This window comes from Stegodyphus dumicola, chromosome 10 (genome assembly GCF_044657685.1).
Source record: "Stegodyphus dumicola isolate Sdum_Otavi_A_Nest chromosome 10, ASM4465768v1".
Classification (NCBI taxonomy): domain Eukaryota; kingdom Metazoa; phylum Arthropoda; class Arachnida; order Araneae; family Eresidae; genus Stegodyphus; species Stegodyphus dumicola.
Genome location: NC_140777.1, coordinates 28,559,583 through 28,580,969, shown reverse-complemented (window position 1 = coordinate 28,580,969; position 21,387 = coordinate 28,559,583). Strand labels below are relative to the sequence as shown.

The 21,387-nt window shown below is 33.6% G+C and overlaps 1 protein-coding gene across 8 annotated transcripts in view; it reads left to right on the top strand.

The window, feature by feature from the left end:
* Nucleotides 1-21,387, top strand: part of LOC118194292 (transmembrane protein 245) — a 128,297-nt gene that overhangs the window by 77,076 nt on the left and 29,834 nt on the right. For 5 of the 8 annotated variants that reach the window (XM_085824838.1, XM_085824839.1, XM_085824835.1 and 2 more), the window contains one exon: nucleotides 10,712-10,771. The exons of the other annotated variants lie outside the window; for them this stretch is intronic. In XM_085824838.1, the coding sequence (XP_085680964.1) occupies nucleotides 10,712-10,771 (60 nt within the window). The remainder of the gene's footprint in view (nucleotides 1-10,711; nucleotides 10,772-21,387) is intronic. 8 annotated transcript variants of the gene reach the window in all.

Sequence of the window (21,387 nt, the reverse complement as noted above, 5' to 3'; positions counted from 1 at the left end):
CCATAAACTATGTGCATTCTATGGTGAATTTTACTTGCACCAAATCCTTCTATGAGCAGAAAATATGTCAATCCTTGAATTTTGCATTTGGTTTCAATCAAGATGCACATCTTTTCTTGTTTATCACTCGGCAAGAAGTAGATGAAATTTGCTACCATTTAAAACATTAGTAGAAGAACTATTTGTTGTGCTTACTGAACTAGTAGGAACTATTAATTTTTGTTGAATGGCATGTGATAGAGTAGCAGAGATTATTTTTTGAATTGCTGACATAGCATAAAACTTAGACAGTTGTTCTGTTTGACTTAATTTATATCAGTGAATAATGAATTAAAATTAGATTGAATGAATTAAAATTAGATTGCAAAATCTCATTGCAGATGTTTTCTGAAGGTTTATATTAAAAAAAATAAGTATTCTCTTGTTCTAAAAATCATTTATATTTTTTAAAACTGTCTGGTGTATATTGGTATTAATAAACATTTTTGAATTTATTTTTAGAAAATTAAATAAATTTTGTTTGCATATGTTCATATATATTGTATGTATGTGTAATAAGCAAAAATGAAAATTATTTTATGTAAAATTTTCTGCTTTCCATTCATTCTTTTTAATTTTTATCAAAAAATTATATAAAGAAATTTGCTAAATCTGCCAAAATGGTGGTTTTTAAGAAAGGCCTTTTTCCCCCTTTCTTCATTATTCCATTATGGTACAGTGGTGTTGGTCTTCATCCTTTCCATTGATTTTTTTTTTTTTTTCTTTCATCTTTAGTATTCTTCATTTTTGTTTGTGAGTTTTTCTCTTGTCTTCTTCCTCATAATCCAGCTATATCTTATCTAATAATTCTGCTCTTCATCTTCTTTTATTTGGAGGGAGAAAGGGAGTCTATAAATTGATAAAAATAAGATGTATTTTTTCATCACTCTTATATTTGTGTAGAACAAGAAAAGTGTACTTCTGCCTTTGACTGTAATAAAATCAGTTTCATAGTAAATTTATAAAATTAATTTAATGTTTAATAAATATCTGCTATATAGGATATTGTGATTAATTTTTTATCTAGTTCTAGACTATTAGTTGAAAACTTATTTTAGAAGTATAGCAAAGTATGTCTCAATATCAATGAAAACATGAGAGTTATGAGCTTTTATTTGTTTAATAATGTGCTATTTGATTTAGTCTATAAAAAATTATATGATGATCTTGCCGGCTATAACTTTTTTAAATGAAATTAACAAGTTACATTTGTGTAATTAAATTTTTTGTAGAAGTGATTACAATCAGTTTAAAATATGCAAGTTGGAGGAAGAAATTTGCGAAACAATTATGTATTTTATTATCTTTTTTAAACATAGTAATAGCTTTGTATTTAGATACTTTAAAATTGTTAGCGAATGTGTGTTTTCTATACATATGTCTAGAACATCAGAATGAGCAACATTTTTCTTTGTGTTAAGAAAAACTGCACATGAATGGAGACAAGTGTGACAGGCTATTTTTCCCTAATAACTGACACAAAATACAGTCAAAAATCGTTAATTCGGACACCCATAATCCGGAATGATCTATAATTCGGACCTCAAAGGTACAAACTTTCTGCGCATGCGTAGCGTTGATGCATGCCCGTAAGATCTTTGCGACTGCGCATATGCGTGTGCGCATATTACATTTACACATGCGCGTTTAATGTATAAAGTACCGTATAAGCTAAAATTATCTAATGATCTATTTCAGTTAATGTTGCAGATTGCGTTGTTCCTTAATCGTCGAACTGGATCCGGCTTATTATTTTTTGCAGACTGTTAGAGCAATTTTATAAAAAGTAAGCTTGAACTTTCGATTATGTCAAATAGAATTTCCGATGCTGGAGCTCCCAAAGGATCTACAAAGTGAAAGTGTGTTTCGATGTCCATCAAAAAAAAAGTGGAATTGCTGCAAAAAATGGATAAAGGCATATCCTTTGTTTCTCTAACCATTTCGAAATCTGTTTATCAATTTCACGCTGCTCTGCGGGGGGGGGGGGGGGGACGCTGCTGCGCGCAATGAATTGGAAGTTCATCTGTCAGCACTATCCTTATCTTCAGGGCAGATGATTTTATTTTATTTGGCTTATTGTTCCTTACTAAATGTAGTATTTCATCTGGATGTACTCCGTCTTTAGTATGATTTAATTCAAATTCCTCATCATTATAATTCGCTTCCGATAGTGAAGAAAGTGACACAGAGATTATTGAGAATGAAAAAATTCCGATAGACAAATTACTCGGTATTCATGACACTGCTATTATAGGACTTGAACAGTGGAACTTTGTAACTGACCAAGAAATTATGTTTGAACGAGAAAAAACGCGTGCGCATTTAATGTATAACGGACAGTATAAGCTAGGCTAAAATTATCTAATTATCTATTTCAGTTAATGTTGCAGATTGCGTTGATCCTTAATCTTCTAATTGGATCTGGCTTATTATATTTTGCAAACTGTTAGAGCAATTTTATAAAAAGTAAGCTTGAACTTTCGATTGTGTCAAAAAGAGTTTCCGATTCTGGAGCTACCGAAGGATCTACAAACAGGGTTGCCACGCTACCTGGAAAACTGGGAGAAACGGGAAAAGTCAGGGAATTTGAAAATTGACCAAAATATTCAGGGAAAAGTCAGGGAATTTAAGTATTTTTGTCAAAATCTGGAAAAGTCAGGGAAGTTCATACAATGATCCCGCCAAAAAAAGCGATTTTTGCGCCGACGTCGGAAGAGGTAACTTTTTTGGCGAATTATGTATCACGTGAGTGTCATTCGGGTAGCTGGCATAGAGCCAATTTTCGCAGCTCCAATTTGATTGTCTTTTAGAAAGGCAAAGCAACTTTCCCGCAACTTTTGGTTTCCAATATTCTCGAGAATCGCATGTGCAGTGCATGAACTAAAGAATGTACCCGTTCTCGTATAAAACAAAATGGGTTTAATCTTAGTATACGGTACCATGGAGGTTAGAATCAAAGAATATGTATTGTAAAGAAGGAAAACCTCTCTGCAACAGACGTGGCTGTGGCTCCGTTCCATCATAGAGGGAAAACAGCTGTGCATGTCTGATATATCTGTTGCCAAAGCTCGAAACCGGTGTCGAAGTTCGAAGGTCACGTTATCAAGAGTTCATAAAATGAATATCGTTTAAAATTTCTTTAACCACTTGCGCTAAAAAGACGTGCCACGCACGTCAAGCCGCTTTTGTCTCAAACCGCGAGCGATGTGCACGTCGATAAGCATTTATCGCAAAAATGAAAATAACGTGATGCACACGTCGCCTAACAACAGAATTGTTTATTTCTCGAGTTACAGCTCTGGATTGCACTCTCAGATGCGGAGCGGCGTAAATGAGACACTTTACCGCTTGTTATATTGTAGCGCACGGCACCGCAACTGTGAAGTTTAGTCTTAGCGCAAGTGGTTAAACTCTAAAGGAAAAGAAAATATTTTTTGGCGCAAGTAAATTAATTCATGGATTAGTTATTTTCAGGGAAAAAAAAAAACTACGAAAATCCGTTTTTAAAATTATTGCGAAAAATCCAAGAAGAAACGTCCTTTGATAAAACGTTTCTTCTTTGATTTTTCGCAATAATTTAAAAACGAATTTTCGTAGTTTTCTTTTTGTCAAAGAGCGTTTCTTCTTAACACGCGTTTCTCAATTTTCTGTACACATTGCGAAGAGGGAAATTCTGGCCGCCAGGTTCCTTCGCCAAATCCCCTGGCAAATTTTCCCTCCACATTCTAGCAGCGTAATAGCATTTACTTGTATGGAACCTTTTCTTCTTTACATAGACGTTCTTTGGTTAGAATAATAACGGGATTTGGCGACATCTTGATGCGCAGTAAACGGGTCATTTTGGTCTTGGCGACAATTTTCAAAATCGTGCCAAAGCCTTACCGTATACTAGAATTTTACCGCAAAATCTTTTTAAACCTTTTTTTTTTTTTTTTTTTTTTAAATAAATGCCTTGCCATTTTGCAGTAAAATAAAAAAAATAGTAATCAGTCATCTAGGCTAGCCATGTAATATAACTATATTATCGTTGATTATTCTAATTCAATTTTTAAGTAATTATTTTTATGTTATTCATATAATTTAATGTTGCTTCTTCCCTCTAAATTTATTTATTATTAGTAAATAATATTTCCAGATTTCAGGAAATTTTCTCTGGCATAATCCTGAAATTAATTATAGCAGTATGATGACATACCATCACAAAATTTAATGCACATATTTTTTCCTTATGTATGCTGCAAAATAAATATAAAATACCTCAGTTTATTAAAATAGATTTCTTTCTTTCGTTTAGCTGCAGAATGTCTGCAAAAAAAAAAGCCTTACTTTATTCCAGATTGGGAGGATTCTAATCTCAATCTTCAGTGGAGAAAACAACAACTATTATAATTATATTTGTGTTTTCAAGTGTTAAGGTGCCTTTTAAGAACATACCTCACGCAAATTAAATCTACCTAAAATCTAACCTAACTATTTAGCATTGCATTGTGATTTATAAGGACCGGATTAGCCTCGTGTTGAACTGGTGATGATCATGAGTAATAATTAAATAAAACATACATTTGTTATCCAATATATATATCTTAAATTTTATTAAGTTTCTTAAGTGGAAAACTAAACAAAATTATCAAACAAAGTATACCAAGAATAATTAAGAATAAATGTCCTCTGGGATTTATTGAATAATTAAGTGAATTTGCTACACAATACAAGTAATACCATAATTAATTTACCTCTTAGCACACCCAACGTACATTACGTGGATAGATTGGAATTTTCTTGAAACACACCTGGAAAACCTGGAAAAGTCAGGGAATTTCATTCTCCTGTTTGAGTGGCAACCCTGTACAAAGCGAAAGCATGTTTCGATGTCCATCAAACAAAAAGTGGAATTGCTGCAAAAAATGGATAAAGGCATGAAGAAAGTGACTGTTGAGGTTAGTGAAAATGAAAAAATTTTGATTGGCAAGTTAATTGGTATTCTCGGCACAGCAATTACAGAACTTGAACAGCAGAACTTTGTAATGGAACAAGAAATTAAGCTCTTTTTTTTTTTTTTTTTTTTTTTTTTTTTTTTTTTTTGTGTGTGTGTGTGTGTGTGTGTGTGTAAATTTTGATACGCTTTAGTTCATAATTGCTCTTTATTTCATAAATTACGGTTTCATATTTTTAATTTTATAATTTCTGCATGCCATCTTACCAGATTTAAATTGATGATCTATAATCCAGGAAAACCCCTAATCCAGAATCGCTGAAGTCCCGTCGAGTCCGGATAAAAGACTTTGTACTGTATATAGAAGTTAGGTATAGAACTAATGAATTGTGCCCAGGCAGTTTATTTCATCCATGTCAAATTGTGATGCAGTAATCGAAATGCCATGCTTTTTTTCAAGATAAAGTGAGTTAAGAGTTCATTTCTTCCATTTCTACTTCAGAGCATAGATTAGCCCTTGCTTCTTTTCTGTGAAAGGTTTGTAAGCTGTAATTTGTCTCCTCATAATGTCTCTTATATGCTTAATGAGGCTGAGGTCTGGGTAGCTTACAGTCAGTTCAGTGAAGGTTTATCAAAGCATGATGATGCCTCATGCCATCATTTCAGAGCCACCTTTATGATATTTATCTTGTATAGTTTTCTGTTTACACTGTATTTATTTCATGCTTGATACAGTGATATCCGGAAACCTATTGCAGATTGAACTGATTCTCATCAGAGAAACAGGCTTAAGTTCAAACTACTATCATTCACTTTGAAGGGAACTGACACTGCAAATATTTTCTGTGAATTGCCACACAGACATGCAGGCTTGAAGCATATAAGCCTGTATAATTTGAACATTGAAGCAATTTAGCAAGATGTCTTCATTCTTGCATTGCAGTAGAACTGATGTGCAAGTTAGCTAGCCATGTAGCCTCAACTGCATTAACTATTATTGCTAAATATTGAGCTTCTTATACGGTCATGTAGGGAGAATGGTCTTCTGCACTGTGTCTAAAATACATATAAATCATCTGAAATGCATCACAAAGTCTGAAGACAATATTTTTCAGAATTTTAAACTCCACTGCAGCTTTGAGATATTGAGGCCTTTTAGCTTTCCTATAGTTTTTTAGATGTGAAATCATAAAAATGTTTGAATTGGGTGAAAGAGTTTGAGATATGATAAGAATTTATACTTATAGATTTATTGTTTGACACTTACAATTTCTCACAAATACACTATATTGATAGTACTAATTTCTTATTCATTTGCTGCTAAATTAAAAATCAGAAATCTTCGTATTAATTTTCTTTCTACTGTGTATATTTAAACATGTTAATATCCTACTGAAATCTGTGGTTAATGTCTTGTCATATTTAATGCACAAGAAGTGATACTGTATCTGAGATTTCGATAGTGGTGATGGACAAGTGTGTTTGAGTGAACAAATCAAAGTATGTTCTTTAGATATGGAATGTCTGCTGCTTCAGACCTATTCATCTGTCCATGTTTATAGCTGTGTTTGTAAACACATAAGCAGCCACCTTTTTAATCATCAGCATTGGAACATTCCAGTGCTAAGTAGAATACTGCTGATGCTAAATTTAATTTCACTTATGGTCCCATTAGTCCAAATTCATAATTCATTTAATGCTGATGAATATGCATTTCCATAGTCACAAACCCATATAAGTGCATACGCATATGCTTGTAGTCATTTTTCACTGTAATTATCTAGAATGGACTCATAAAGATTGAACTATCAGGTTAGCATAGTCAGATAAATCCTTTATTATTATTATTATTATTATTATTATTTGATTAGGCAGGCTTGTTGTTTAACGAACACCTGTGAAATAATGGAAAATTTTTATTAATATGGGGTTGGACCACCCTTTAACTGAAGTACAGATTGAATGCAACGTGGAATAGATGAATAAAGGTCATGGACAATATTAAAAGGAATATTAAGCCATTCTTTCTGCAGAGCGGTCTCTAATTCTGAAAGTCTGGATGGAGCTGAAAATCGGGAGCAAACTTTGGACTCCAAATATGCCCATAAATGTTCAATAATATTCAAGTTTGGAGACTGAGAGAGGCCAAGCGAGATGTTCAATTGCATCGTCATGCTCTTCGAACCATTCTGGAATACACCTAGCAGTGTGGATAGGGGTTTTGTCATCTTGAAAAAGTGGTCACTCCCCAGGAAATACAATCTGGGCAAAAGGATGGACATGATCCCCTAGAATGCTTAGATAGTGATTGGATGTGATTCTCCTATGCAGAATAACAAGTGGCCCAAGACTGTGCCAAGATATCGCATCCCATACCATAATGGTGCCACTCCCATGCTTCACATTCAGCAAGAGGCAGTCAGGATGAAATGCTTCTTTGGGCGTTCTCCAGACATAAACGCATCTGGTTATCTGAAATAGGGTGAATGATGATTCATCTGACCATATTACCTGTTTCCACTGCTGTGGGGACAAGCCTTTGTGATCTCTGCACGATTGGCATCGCTTGAAAGCATTAGTTGCTGTCACCAAGGGTTTATGAATTGCTACTCTGCCATAAATGTTCGCAGCATGAAGTTCGCTTTTGAAGTTTTTGTTGAAACAGGGTCCTGGGGATCACTGTTCATTTCGGATGTTATGTCGAATAATGATTGCTTGTGCTTTCCGGCTACTATGGACTTCAAGACCCGTCTATCTATATCAGCCAGCTTTGACTTTCGGCTACTGTTGTGCTTTGAAAATGTCATCTTACCCTCTTTCATGTACGCTTTCATAACGGCTGATACCGTACACCTTGCACCCCCCCCCACAAGGTTTGCTATTTCCGTAACCAATGCTCCTTAAACGCGCTCCAACTATTATTCCTCTTTGGAACTCTGAAAGGTCTGACATTCAACTTCTCGCAGTCAGTTCAATTGAAGCATGCAATGCAGGTGACTACTGTTGAGAGACTGATACCTCCCTCTTCATGCTCAACTAAGTGGCAGACTTCAGTTGCAGGTGATGCGGCTGTACTGCAAGTGTGAAATACATCATACTTTTTCACAGGTGCTCGCATTATTTTGTCCTCCATCTGTATCTGAATTCACTACGGAATGCATATAGCTGGGGTGAGAGATTATGATGATCTTGGCAATATTGTCTTGTGTCTTGAGAAGAATGTGGGTCCATCATCTCTTTGGATTAAACTAAATAGCTCATTCAATAAAATGTTCAGATAGAATAAATGAAATGTTCAGATAGAATGCCATGGCTTAGTCAACAAGAGTACTTCGTTATAGTGATGATACTTTTTTGGCATAGATAATTTAATTTTAAAAAAAGGAAGAAGATGATGTTTAAAATCACATCACAAAGAAAGAAAGTTAAGGAATGATTCCAGTACTACAATGAAGAAATTCCCTTTATTACCAGAGCTCACGAATTTTCAAAGCATGAGTCAAATTTTAACATTAGTGATTTATGTTACAAAAAAAAAACAGTTACAAACAGCATCCCATATACATAGTATACAGAAATCTAGCAACATTTTATTGCACTCATTTCATCAAATGTCTCATCTGGTGAGAATTTGTTTGTTGGTTAGAAAAAGCCCTCCATCATATTAGGTAAATGGTTTTAATGTTTTGTCTAGTAATTTTACACTGAGTGGGTTATCATGGCAGAGAACTCAGAATATTGCTTCGTAATGAAACATATATTGTTTATTATATACAAATAGGTTATTATTTAAAAATATGAATTATATTTATAAAATAGATTTTAAATGGACCCCTAGAGTTGTATTTGGAGTAAATTGTAATGAAAAAAATTAAGTTTTGCTGTGATTTTTCTCCAGAAAGAAATCTGCTGCTCGTTTGCTTATCAAAATATAGATTGCCTTCTTATTCAATATTAGCATAAAAATAATGTTGAATTTTAATCATTTCTAAAATTACAGTCCTTAATCTTTTATGCATAAGGTTTTTCAAAGTATTAAAAATTTTCATATAAATTTATAATGTGATCTGTTTTTGATCATATGTGAACAAGCTTTAATTTTTCATTTTCAAAAATTACAAAGTTTTTGCAGCATACGAGGGGTGTTTTTTAAGTAAGGGCCATTTGAAAATTTTCAAAAACCAAATTTATTTTCAGATTCTACATGCTTTTCTCTATTTTTCAGCATAGTTGCCAAGTTTGTTTAAACACTTATCATACCTTAGAAGATTAAGAAAATTTGAATACTTTCTTTATAGAATCTTGCCACCTGCTCTGATAACCAAAAGGTCACGGCTGTTTTCACGTCTTTGTTATCATTGTAGTGGGTGCCATCAAGATGATGTTTGAAACAGATGAAAATATAAAATTCACTCGGTGCAATGTCTGGGCTGTAGGGAGGGGTGTTCCAAAACTTCCGAGCTAAAAGGCCTGGGCATTGTCATGGAGTCGCAAAATTCCCTCTGTCAGCATGCTGCATCTTTTGTTTTGAATCACTCTGCATAACTTTCGCAGGGTTTGGCTGTAGACCTCTAAATTTATGGTGGTGCGGCCTTGAAGTCGACCAACAAAACACCATGCCTATCCAAAACATGGATGCCATGATCTTTCACTTGGACAGAGTCTGGTTTTAACCTCTACAGAAGAATGTGTGTGTGTCTCCACTTCATGCTGTGCCGTTTCCATTCAGGCGGGACATCTGAAACCCACGGTATGTCTCCCATTATCAACATTGCATCACCTTCTTCATTATAACGAGTCAAAAAATTCAATGAACATTAAAATCTTTTGTTTTTGTGGTCCTCCATTAGGAGTTTAGGGATCCAACGGGAGCACAGTTTCTTAAATCTTAACTTTTCAGAAACAATCTTGCATGGCACTGACCTAGACAGTTTAGGAAATTTGTTTGAAAGAGTGCTTATGGTGAAGCATCTGTTCTCAAGAATTTTCACTTCAACTGAAGCTACCATATCGTCTATGATTACAGATGGATGACCAGAGCGGGACTCGTCATGGACGTTGTCGCTGCCAGCTTTGAAGTCTCAGACCCACTTACGCATTTTTGCCTTTGCTCATGTCATTAGTTTCATAAACTTCACAAATCTGCCAGTGAATGTCAGCAGGAGACAGGTTTCTCGCTGACAAAAATCGTATCACAGACCGTACCTTGCACATGGCAGGCGATTCGATAACCTTGAACATTTTAAAGACACCGAACAGACTGTACAGGTTACCTGTGCAGCTGCAACTGTTGTTCCCAAGGAATGCTGGGACACAGTGCAAGTACTCGTTACACTGCGAGTGTCACTTATTAGTTTGTTTTACATTTTAAGTTACATTGTATTACAACAAAACAGCCCTTACTTAGAAAACACACTACGGAATTAATTATAATTTCACTTATATTGCTTGTAAATGTTTAAAATATTTTTTGTTGTTTTCATTCTCATTAAAAAAAAGGGATTTGATTATTAATATCATGGCTGTTCTTTAAAAAAGTTAAAACATTATGACTTGGTTCCCCCTTTTCTTTCTTTTCTCTCTTTTTTTTTTATAATATTCTTTATTTTACATTTTAAGTTACATTTTTTTCATATTTAATAGAAATATATTTGTAATATATCTTTTATATCATATATGCATGTGCTTTATCAAATATGGTTACTGAGCTTGTTCACTGAGTTATTTTTTATTATCAAGGTGAGAAAAAGGAAAAATACCACCATACCACTGACGGGCAAAGTCCAGTTTCCAAGTCTGGTGTAATATCAGTTAGAATTTTTTTTTAATTAAAATTGAGTTGTCAGGAAAATGCCTTTTTCAAAATTTTGTAATATTTTATACATTTTTATTTATTTTTAATTATAAAAGTATTTTGATTAGTTCATAGATAAGATTCTGAAAAAAGGTTGAGATGAAAATATAAAGGTGACTTATTGCTGTTGGTATTCAGATTATTTTGAATGCATACTATTTTTGTAAAGCAGCTTTCTGGTAACTTTGATAAGATATTTTTTTTTAATTCTATTAATTTCTGATAACTCAAATATATTTGTATAATTGTTATGCAGGTACTATGTATAAAGTGTTTTGATTGTTATTTCTTCAAATACTTCATAACAATGCTTTCTTCTTTTGGCTTATTGAACTTGTTATTAGATTTTATAATGATGCTGAGTACTTTTGTCTTGCTAAAAAGGCCCTGAGTTATTACTTTTTTCTTTTATTTTTATTTGAAAGTATTAACTTCATAGAAAACAATATCTTAAACTGCTCTTTCAGAGGACATTATTTTGAATATGTTTATTAAAGTACCATTATTCAGTTAATACAGGTAGATACTTTGTATTATGATAATCAGAATGTTGTACTCTGTTTTTTACCTTTACATTATCTCATTTTTCTTGTTAAGTAAATTGGATAAACAAAGCAAATTTCTTCTGATGATGTTAGTAGTTATGCCTACTTCACATTGATTGATTTTCTATTTAGTTTCATATGGTTTTGAAAGCTCAGCTGAGTAATTGAAGCTATTAAACACTAGTACTTACATCTTATGTTTGATTTTTGGTAGTGGAGTGGGCTGTTTGTTAAGTGTGCCCTAAATTTTCTCAGTTTTTAGTTTATTAGTATCCAATTTAATCTATGGAAAGAGAAATTAAAAAATAAATAAATAAATAAAATGAGGGGGGAGTAGTATTTAGAAAGTAAATGCATTAAGTTACAATTTAACAGCTAATTCTATAGTGTTTAAATACTAATATACTAGTCAGAAGAAATTTCCCACTTTTTCAGGGTATATATGTTATCTTTAGTTATTTTTAGTTGTAAGGAATATGCATAATAACATTCAAATTATCTGTAATGATATTTCTAATTTTTTTTCTGAACTTTACTAAAATTGCTTCACATCCAAAAAAAGCATGCTCTTAAAATTTATGCTATTGTTTTTGTTAGCTTTTTTATGACATCGCTGTACCTTTAATTATGGCAAAGGAATATTTTAAAAGATTGAGTCATTATTTATTTATAAGAATATTTCATATTTTGGCTGGTAGTTTTCATTTTAGTTAATGAATCTAATTTTATTTACATACATTTTTTTAGTCTGTTTATTATATGCACATTAGTTCATATATACTCAATCTGCAGTGTTTCTTTACGCAGTCTGTAGCATACTGAAATAGTTATTTAAATAAATATCACTTTGATATATATAAATTGGTATGAAATTTAACAAACATTCTCTATTCGTAAAATGCAAATTTAAAGTTAGTAAATTTAAATGAAATTTAATGCAAACAAATAAATAATTAATTATTGTTGCGAACTAATCTACAATATCCTTTAAATTCTAAGAGCATATGTAAATCAAGTGCAAGTATCAAAATACATGAATAAATATAAAATTCCAAAAATGATTTAATCCTAAAAAATTTCTCAAAAGTCCATTTGTTTAAATTTCTTTTTAGTAATTCACCACATTTGGTATTACTTTTGGTTTTGACTTTTACCCTTGTCTACATGGATGACGAAACACGAATTGAATGATTGAAGAGTTAGGTTTGGAGGCAACTTCCCCTTGATAAGTCTGTCTCCTGCCTGCTCAACAGTCATTCACTTATGCATTTTTATAAATAATTTTTGGAATTTTATATTTATTCATGTATTTTGATACTTGCACTTGATTTACATATGCTCTTAGAATTTAAATGATATTGTAGATTAGTTCACGACAATAATTAATCATTTATTTGTTTGCATTAAATTTCATTTAGATTTATTAACTTTAAATTTGCTTTTTACGAATAGAGAATGTTTGTTAAATTCAAATTTCATTCTTTTGTGTAACGAAAGTTCTAGATCAAAGTCGAATCACTCATAATCCAAAAGACGAAATGCATGGCCTGGAGGGTTTTCCATAAATTTTAATTAAACTTAATATTTACATATATACGAGGGCTATCCAGAAAGTAGATTACGTTTTGGAATAAAAAAATAAACAAAGTATAGGAAACAAATTTTATTATATACAGATGAAAGCCACACTCAAATACTACTTTTCTACATAGTCACCATACAAATTAAGGCATTTATCGTAGCGATGTACGAGCTTGGAAATTCCTTCGTCGAAAAATTCGGCCGCCTGCGCCTTCAACCACTTCGTTACCTCTTCTTGCAGCTGTGCGTCGTCATCAAAACGCTGCATAGCCAGCCACTTCTTCATTGCTGGGAATAGGTGGAAGTCGCTCGGTAACTCAAAGAAAGTTCCGTTATTGTGAAATTTCGATTTTCACGGACTTTAGCATCGACTTTTTCGAGAAGTTCGGTGGTCACTATGCTGGGTCTCCCACTTCGATCTTCGTCGTGAACATTGGTTCGGCCATTTTGAAATCTTATGACCCACTGACGCACTCCACCTTCAGTGATAATGTTGTCCCCATACACTTCACGAAGCTGCCGATAGATTTCTATCGGTTTACAGTTTTTTGCAGTCAGAAACCTTATTACTGAGCGCACCTCGCAGCTCGCGGGATTTTCAATTAATGCAGACATTTCAAACCGTCACAGTATCTGAACGGAGCACAGCACGAACCTCTCACTAGCACGGCTAGATGCAGACTGAGCTGCGCAACGCTCTGACCCCAAGATGGCCGCGCTAGCCCCGCCCCTAGCGGACACAGACGGAAACGTAATCTACTTCCTGGATGGCCCTCGTACAATGTAGGCTAAAATGCCTGAATCGAATATTTAATGCTCAAAAGGCAAGAACTGAATAGTTCCAGCTAAAATCTAAATCGAATTCTATTGCGTAGTGCATCGAAATTCTACCTTCAAGAAGACAAATATGTTTTCAAGCCACGTGTTCAGAAGGGGAAAGGTTAAGTAAGCCAATAGATGGACTCCTAATGCCATCTCTTGGCGATATCAAAGAATATTCCTTAACATACTCCCCACCTGAACTCTGACAAGAGTTCATCTAACTCAGTTATACATACAATCAAGTACATAAATCACTATTCTATAAAAATATTAAAATATACTAATTAGTCAAACACTTCAATTCCAATACAGGTATCAAATAATAAATGTTATAACTGATAAATTAACTAAATTTTAAAATATTTTCCACTTAACTGAACAAACTTAACTAAGGATATTCAATTTAATCATTAATAGACAAAAAAGAAAAAAAGCATAACTAAATCGTTAAAGTTCAAAAGGATATAGATGTTGAAAAATATGTTTTAAAGTCCCATTACCAGTTTTTAATTCGAATGATCGGACTTTACCATCACGTCCAGGAATAATTTTTATGATTCTACCAAGTTTCCATAAGAGTTTGTTTTTATTATCTCCTTCGACTAAAACAACATCTCCTATTTTTAGTTCTGGTTGAAGTTGCGGATTCTTCAAGAAATGGGCAGTTCTAAGATCTAATAAATATTGTTGCTTCCATTTCCACCACAACTGTTTTAACAGCAATTCTTGATAACGCTTTCTTTTTAACAGCGTTTCCCTTGTCGTTTCGCTACCGATGATTCTAGCAAAGGTCAAAGGATACTTCAAATCAGTTTGTCCAATGTTTAAGAAGTGCATTGGAGTCAATGGTTGTGGCTCGTCATTGTCATTGTAAACGTAACTTAGAGGTCGTGAATTAAGAACTGACTCCACTTCGACAAGTAGTGTAGACATTTCTTCGAAAGTCAACAATGCTTTTCCTACGATTTTTCTTAAACATTCTTTAACAGATCTAACAAGTCTCTCATAAAACCCTCCCCACCATGGCGCTTATTCGATTATAAATTTCCAATGGATTCTTTCTTTGACAATGAAATTCTTGAATTTGTCATCTTTTAAAACTTTTGAAAAAGTTCTTTCTTTGTCCTCTTAAAGGTCTTGGCGTTGTCAGAGTAGATGATTACGCAGTTTCCTCTTCTGCTCAAAAATCTGCGAAATGCAAGTAAAAAGGATTCTGTTGACATATCTGATACAAGTTCTAAGTGTACAGCTCGGGTTACTGCACAAACGAACAAAACAATATAGGATTTTCGAATGTCTTCTTTACGTAAACTGGTCCAGCGAAATCAATTCCACAGACTGCAAATGGAGGCGATTCTTAGATTCTATCCTTTGGTAAGGGTGCTGTCATCTGGTCTGCTGGTTTAGCTAAATATTTTTGGCAAATTATACAACCTTTTAATGCTTTTTTGACTAACTGTCGTCCTTTAGGAATCCAGAAGCGTGATCTGACTTTAGCTAAAGTCGCAGCAATTCCTCCATGCATTATCTTCTCATGTTCTTTGCTTACAATTAGAATCGTTAGTCGAGAATTTTTAGGTAAAATTATTGGATGTTTATTATCTAGTGAGAAGTCAGAAAATTCCAGTCTTCCTCTCAACCTCATGATTTCCTTTTCATCAATGTAAGGAAGAAAATTATACAAAGGAGAATTTTTTCCAACCGAATTACCTTCTTTGAGGGATTCATATTCTTCGGCAAAAAACTTCTTTTGCTCTGATCTTATCCAGAAATTTTCTACTTCTTGTAACTCTTCAGTTGTGAGAGTTCCTTGAATGTCGCTAGTTTTTCTTAATTTTCTAATGAAACGTGTTGTGCAAGCAGTGACTCTTAACACCTTCTCTAATTTGCTTTATTTTAATATGTTGAAAAGATCATCTGCACTTTTTTCAATTGTACATTCAAGTTGTATATCACCGGATCCCTTTCAGTATTCTAATTTGTTTTCATCTATTGTTTCTTTAATATCTAATCTTGGCCAAAGTTCGTGAGGGAGTTGAAGCCATTACCTTGCGTCCAAATGGTCTCATTTATTAACTTGGAAATCTTCGTTTCCCGAGATATGAGATCGGCAGGGTTGTCGACACCTGGGCAATAATGCCAATTTTGAGGTGAACTCAATTTTTGTATTTCTTCGACACGATTCCTGACAAAGGGTTTGAAGGCTTCAGGTTGTTTCTGGATCCAAAAATAAGTAATTGTTGAGTCTGTCCAAAAATAGCTTGGAATTCTCAATTTCAGTGCTTTCAGAATATTGCTGACTAACTTAACTGATAACAATGCCCCCATTAATTCTAACCTCGGTAAAGTAAGGGATTTTAGTGGGGCTACCCTATTTTTAAGAGACAAAGGTCGTTTTGATTTCTTTATTTTCTGTCGTGAAACGTAAATATGCGACTGTACCATAGGCTTTGACGCTTGCATCTGAAAAGCAATGTAGTTCGAGATTTTTGACATTAATGTTCGAGTGCATGAAAAGGTAACGAGAGATGGAGAATTCAGCCATTTGAGGTAGCTCTTCACACCACTTTCTCCATTCAGAGGACAAATCTTCAGGTAATGGTTCATCCCAATCTATTTGTGACAGCCAAATCTTCTGCATTAAGCACTTTATTCTAACAGTGAAAGGTCCTAAAATTCCAATCGGATCGAAGATCCGACCCAACACTTGTAGAAGAAATCGTTTTGTTTCTATTGGTGTAGATGTGAAAGACAATAAGTTCCGAACATCAAAATACAGTAAGTCCTTTGAATTATCCCATGCCATACCTAAGACTTTAAATGGGAAATTTTCTCTATTAAAATCTTCAGGATTTTCATCTGGAACGATACCCTGTTTTACCCACAATTCATGTAATTGTATTGAGTTACTATGCCATTTGTGAAGCTGCATGCTTGCTTCCTTAAATATTTGGACTGATTCTAGACTCATAGTTAATGCTTCATTGATCGTTGGTTGGCTTCCAATCACATCATCTACATATACGTCCTTATTCAAAAATTTAACCATTGTAGGATAAAGTTTATTATATTTTTTCAGATGATGTTTAATGGTAGCGGCTAATAGAAATGGACTACTATTTATTCTGAATAAAACTCTAGTGAACCTATATATGTCAGGAGAAATGGTTTCATCATTAGGGAAATCGGAAAACAGAAACCTGGTTGCGTCTCGATCTTTTTCATGTATGAGAATCTGTAAAAAGGCTTGTTTTATATCTGCGGTGAAGGCTATTAGATTATACCGAAATCTTAACAATATTTCGAATATTTCAGGGTATAAATTTGGCCCAACATGTAGACAGTCATTTAAAGAAATGGATCCTGGGGCATGCGATGATGCATCATAAACAATACGTAATTTACTTGTAGCTCGATCCTCGTGTATAACTTCCCTATGTGGCAAGTAAAACATGACATCCTCTTCATTTGAAATTTCTGAAACTGGTTCGATAATATTTTGTTTTAACTGATCTCTTAATATGTTCCTGTATTCGGAAAATAGATTAGGATCTTTTTTAAATCGTTTTCTAAGTCGATGAAATCTTTGTTCTGCGATTTTCCTATTATTATTTAGATTTGATGTGTCATGTTTCCAAGGCAATCTAACTTTATAGCGAGAATTTTCATATGTTATATTTGATTCGAAATATTCGACGACTTCATTTTCAGTTGAATCGAAGTTTTCCCTCTTATCAATAAGTCCTGAGTTTTCCAAGTCCCAAAATTTTTTTATTTGTTTGGAAATCAAATCTTACCCTACATGTAGGCACCAGCCAAAAATAGTTTCCACTGCAACAAGATTTTTGCTTAAGCATTTAACGTGTCCCATTACTATGTTGTAATAATAATCTGCACCAATTAGAATGGCAATGGGTTTTTTACAGTCGGGAAAATCTGCGAGCAGCAAATTTTTTAATTGTCTGTTTTGCTTAATTTCTTCTGATTTAGGAGGTGGAATATCTGTACCTGATATATGATCAGTTACTAATAATTCAACTTCTATTCTAGAATCGGGAGAACTTCTATGTTCTAAAGTTAATTTAACTACGTCATAATTTTTTTGGATGGGAGAAGTATTCCCAAAAGTGTAGACAGTCAATTTTTCTTTTCTTATGACTTCGAGGTTTAATCTGTCCGCTAACTCGTGAGCACAAAAACTTTTCATACTTCCACTATCCAAAAGAAGTCTGGCAAACACCTTTTCCTTAGCTGTTTTAACTTTTATCGTGCAAGTCTGTAAAAGAATTGTATTATTTGCATTATGTGAAACGGCCGAAACAATTTCTTCTTTCTGTTCCTTAGTTTGTGTATCATTTTTCGAAATTGATATACTATCCTTTTTATCACTTGGTATATTTTTAACTATCAAACTGGATTTAAAACATATGGCTTCTGAATGTTTACCTTTGCAAATTTTACAAACTTTAGTTTGGCGTTGTCGGCACTGTGAGATTTTGTGTTTAGGGGCCAAACGAAAACAACGCGCTTGTTTTTTCAAACTATCTCTCTTCTCATTAACTGTAAGGCATAAACAGGACTCATGCTTGCTTCCTTAAATATTTGGACCATGGTTTTGAAGTCATGGTTTTGAAAACAAAAAATGCAGTTTCCATTTGATGACGCGGCTGCCATAAATTCATGTGTGGTGACAGTTTGTTTATGTTTCGGCGTCGGTGGATATCTGTTAATACCTTTCATTTCCGGGTTTGACTTGCGTGGAAAGGATAACGAATTAATCTTTTCTCGCGATTCTATTTCTAATCGGAGAAAGTCTAGAAATTTGTTTAAATCATAGGTTGAAGGATTTTCAGTATTTGTACAATGAAATTCTAAAGTTATATCGTTCGGGACAATTTTCATCAAAATTGGAATAAACATGTTGGAATATGTTTCTGGTTTCGCACCGAATGCTAAAAGGCTTCTGGCTTGAACGTTAATTGTATCATAAAGTTTTCGCAATTTTGCCACTTCACTTGAACTTTGAATGGGATTTAAATTTAAGAGATTAGAAATGTGTGTATTGATAATAAGGTCACTTTGACCGAATCTATTTTTAAGAATGTCTATAGCAGAGTCATAATTAGCCTCTGAGACTGAGAGACCTTCTATGGCTGATGCTGCGTTTCCACATAAATAAGTTCTCAAATAATTAAATTTTTCTATCTTCGAAAGTATAACATTGTCATGAATAGTGACCTTGAATGAATTCCAAAAATTCATCCAATTGTTATAGTCTCCGGAAAATTTGTGAATTAAGAGTTTGGGCAATTTCACATTGCCTTCAATTTGTCTTTTGGTTTCAACTTCTGTAGATGAATTATTTAAATTCGTGTTGATATTTTGAGTATTGTATTTCCTTAAATAACGGTTGATTTTAGACTTCGCTATTATTATTTTATCGTTATATTCCATAGAAGTGTTAATATCTGAATCTAATTTTGATTCATCTTCAATCAAATTTTGTATTTTTTCATTTAAATCATGTAGTTCCGTTTCTTTACTATTTAACAATTCCAAACAATTTTCTAACTCTTCTTGAGTTTCTTCTTTTAAATACTCATCTACATTTTTAATAATTTGAGTTACAGAAGCACGTATATGTGCTCGATTCTTAATTAGTGTCTTCTGTTCCATTTTAATAAATTATCAAAGGAGACTTACCGCGAGAAGTCTTCGCTTACAAAGCTAATCCAAAAGGCGAAAAACACAAATTTTCAAATTAATCAGATTCTTTTCTGGAGCCGATGCACCATTATGTAACGAAAGTTCTAGATCAAAGTCGAATCACTCATAATCCAAAAGACAAAATGCATGGCCTGGAGGGTTTTCCATAAATTTTAACTAAATATTTAAATATATAAAATGTAGGCTAAAATGCCTGAATCGAATATTTAATGCTCAAAAGGCAAGAACTGAATAGTTCCAGCTAAAATCTAAATCGAATTCTATTGCGTAGTGCATCGAAATTCTACCTTCAAGAAGACGAATATGTTTTCAAGTCACGTGTTCAGAAGGGGAAAGGTTAAGTAAGCCAATAGATGGACTCCTAACGCCATCTCTTGGTGATATCAAAGAATATTCCTTAACATTTGCATTAAATTGGTATTAAATATATTTATTATATAAATGCAGTTTTTACTGCAAAATTTCTTGTTAAAAATTATGAATGGGAATAAAGAGAGCCAGGAAAGAAGAGAAACATATTAGTAAACCAAATGCAGAAGAGCAATAACATAACTTATCCCATCTTTGAACTTAAATTTTTATTTGATTAAGTTTTAAGGTATGTGCCTACATTTGGGGCACTTTAAAAAAACATAAAATTCTGATTAAATATATATTTATTTAATCAAAATTTGATATAAAATTATGAAAGTAAATAAAAGCTTAAGAACTGTTTTGCAGATTTTCGAAAAACAGGTAGTTATATGCAGATTTTTTGGAAAATTTAATACCAGGGTTGCCACGCTACCGGGAGAACCGGGAAAAGTCAGGGAATTCGAAAATTGACCAAAATATTCAGGGAAAAGTCAGGGAATTTAAGTATTTTTGTCAAAATCTGGAAAAGTCAGGGAAGTTCATACAACGATCCCGCCAAAAAAAGCGATTTTTGCGCCGACGTCGGAAGAGGTAACTTTTTTGGCGAATTATGTATCACGTGAGTGTCATTCGGGTAGCTGGCATAGAGCCAATTTTCGCAGCTCCAATTTGATTGTCTTTTAGAAAGGCAAAGCAACTTTCCCGCAACTTTTGGTTTCCAGTATTCTCGAGAATCGCATGTGCAGTGCATGAACTAAAGAAAGTACCTGTTCTCGTATAAAACAAAATGGGTTTAATCCTAGTATACGGTACTATGGAGGTTAGAATCAAAGAATATGTATTGTAAAGAAGGAAAACCTCTCTGCAACAGACGTGGCTGTGGCTCCGTTCCATCATAGAGGGAAACAGCTGTGCATGTCTGATATATCTGTCCTCAAAGCTCGAAACCGGTGTCGAAGTTCGAAGGTCACGTTATCAAGAGTTCATAAAATGAATATCGTTTAAAATTTCTTTAACCACTTGCGCTAAAAAGACGTGCCACGCACGTCAAGATGCTTTTGTCTCAAACCGCGAGCGACGTGAACACCACGTCGATAAGCATTTATCGCAAAAATGAAAATAACGTGGTGCACATGTCGCCTAACAACGAGATTGTTTATTTCTCGAGTTACAGCTCTGGATTGCACTCGCAGATGCGGAGCGGCGTAAGTGAGACACTTTACCGCTTTTTATAATGTAGCGCACGGCACCGCAACCGTGAAGTTTAGTCTTAGCGCAAGTGGTTAAACTCTAAAGGAAAAGAAAATATTTTTTGGCGCAAGTAAATTAATTCATGGATTAGTTATTTTCAGAGGAAAAAAAAAAAAAACTACGAAAATCCGTTTTTAAAATTATTGCGAAAAATCCAAGAAGAAACGTCCTTACGTCCTTTGATAAAACGTTTCTTCTTGGATTTTTCGCAATAATTTAAAAACGGATTTTCGTATTTTTCTTTTTGTCAAAGAGCGTTTCTTCTTAACATTCTGACCGCC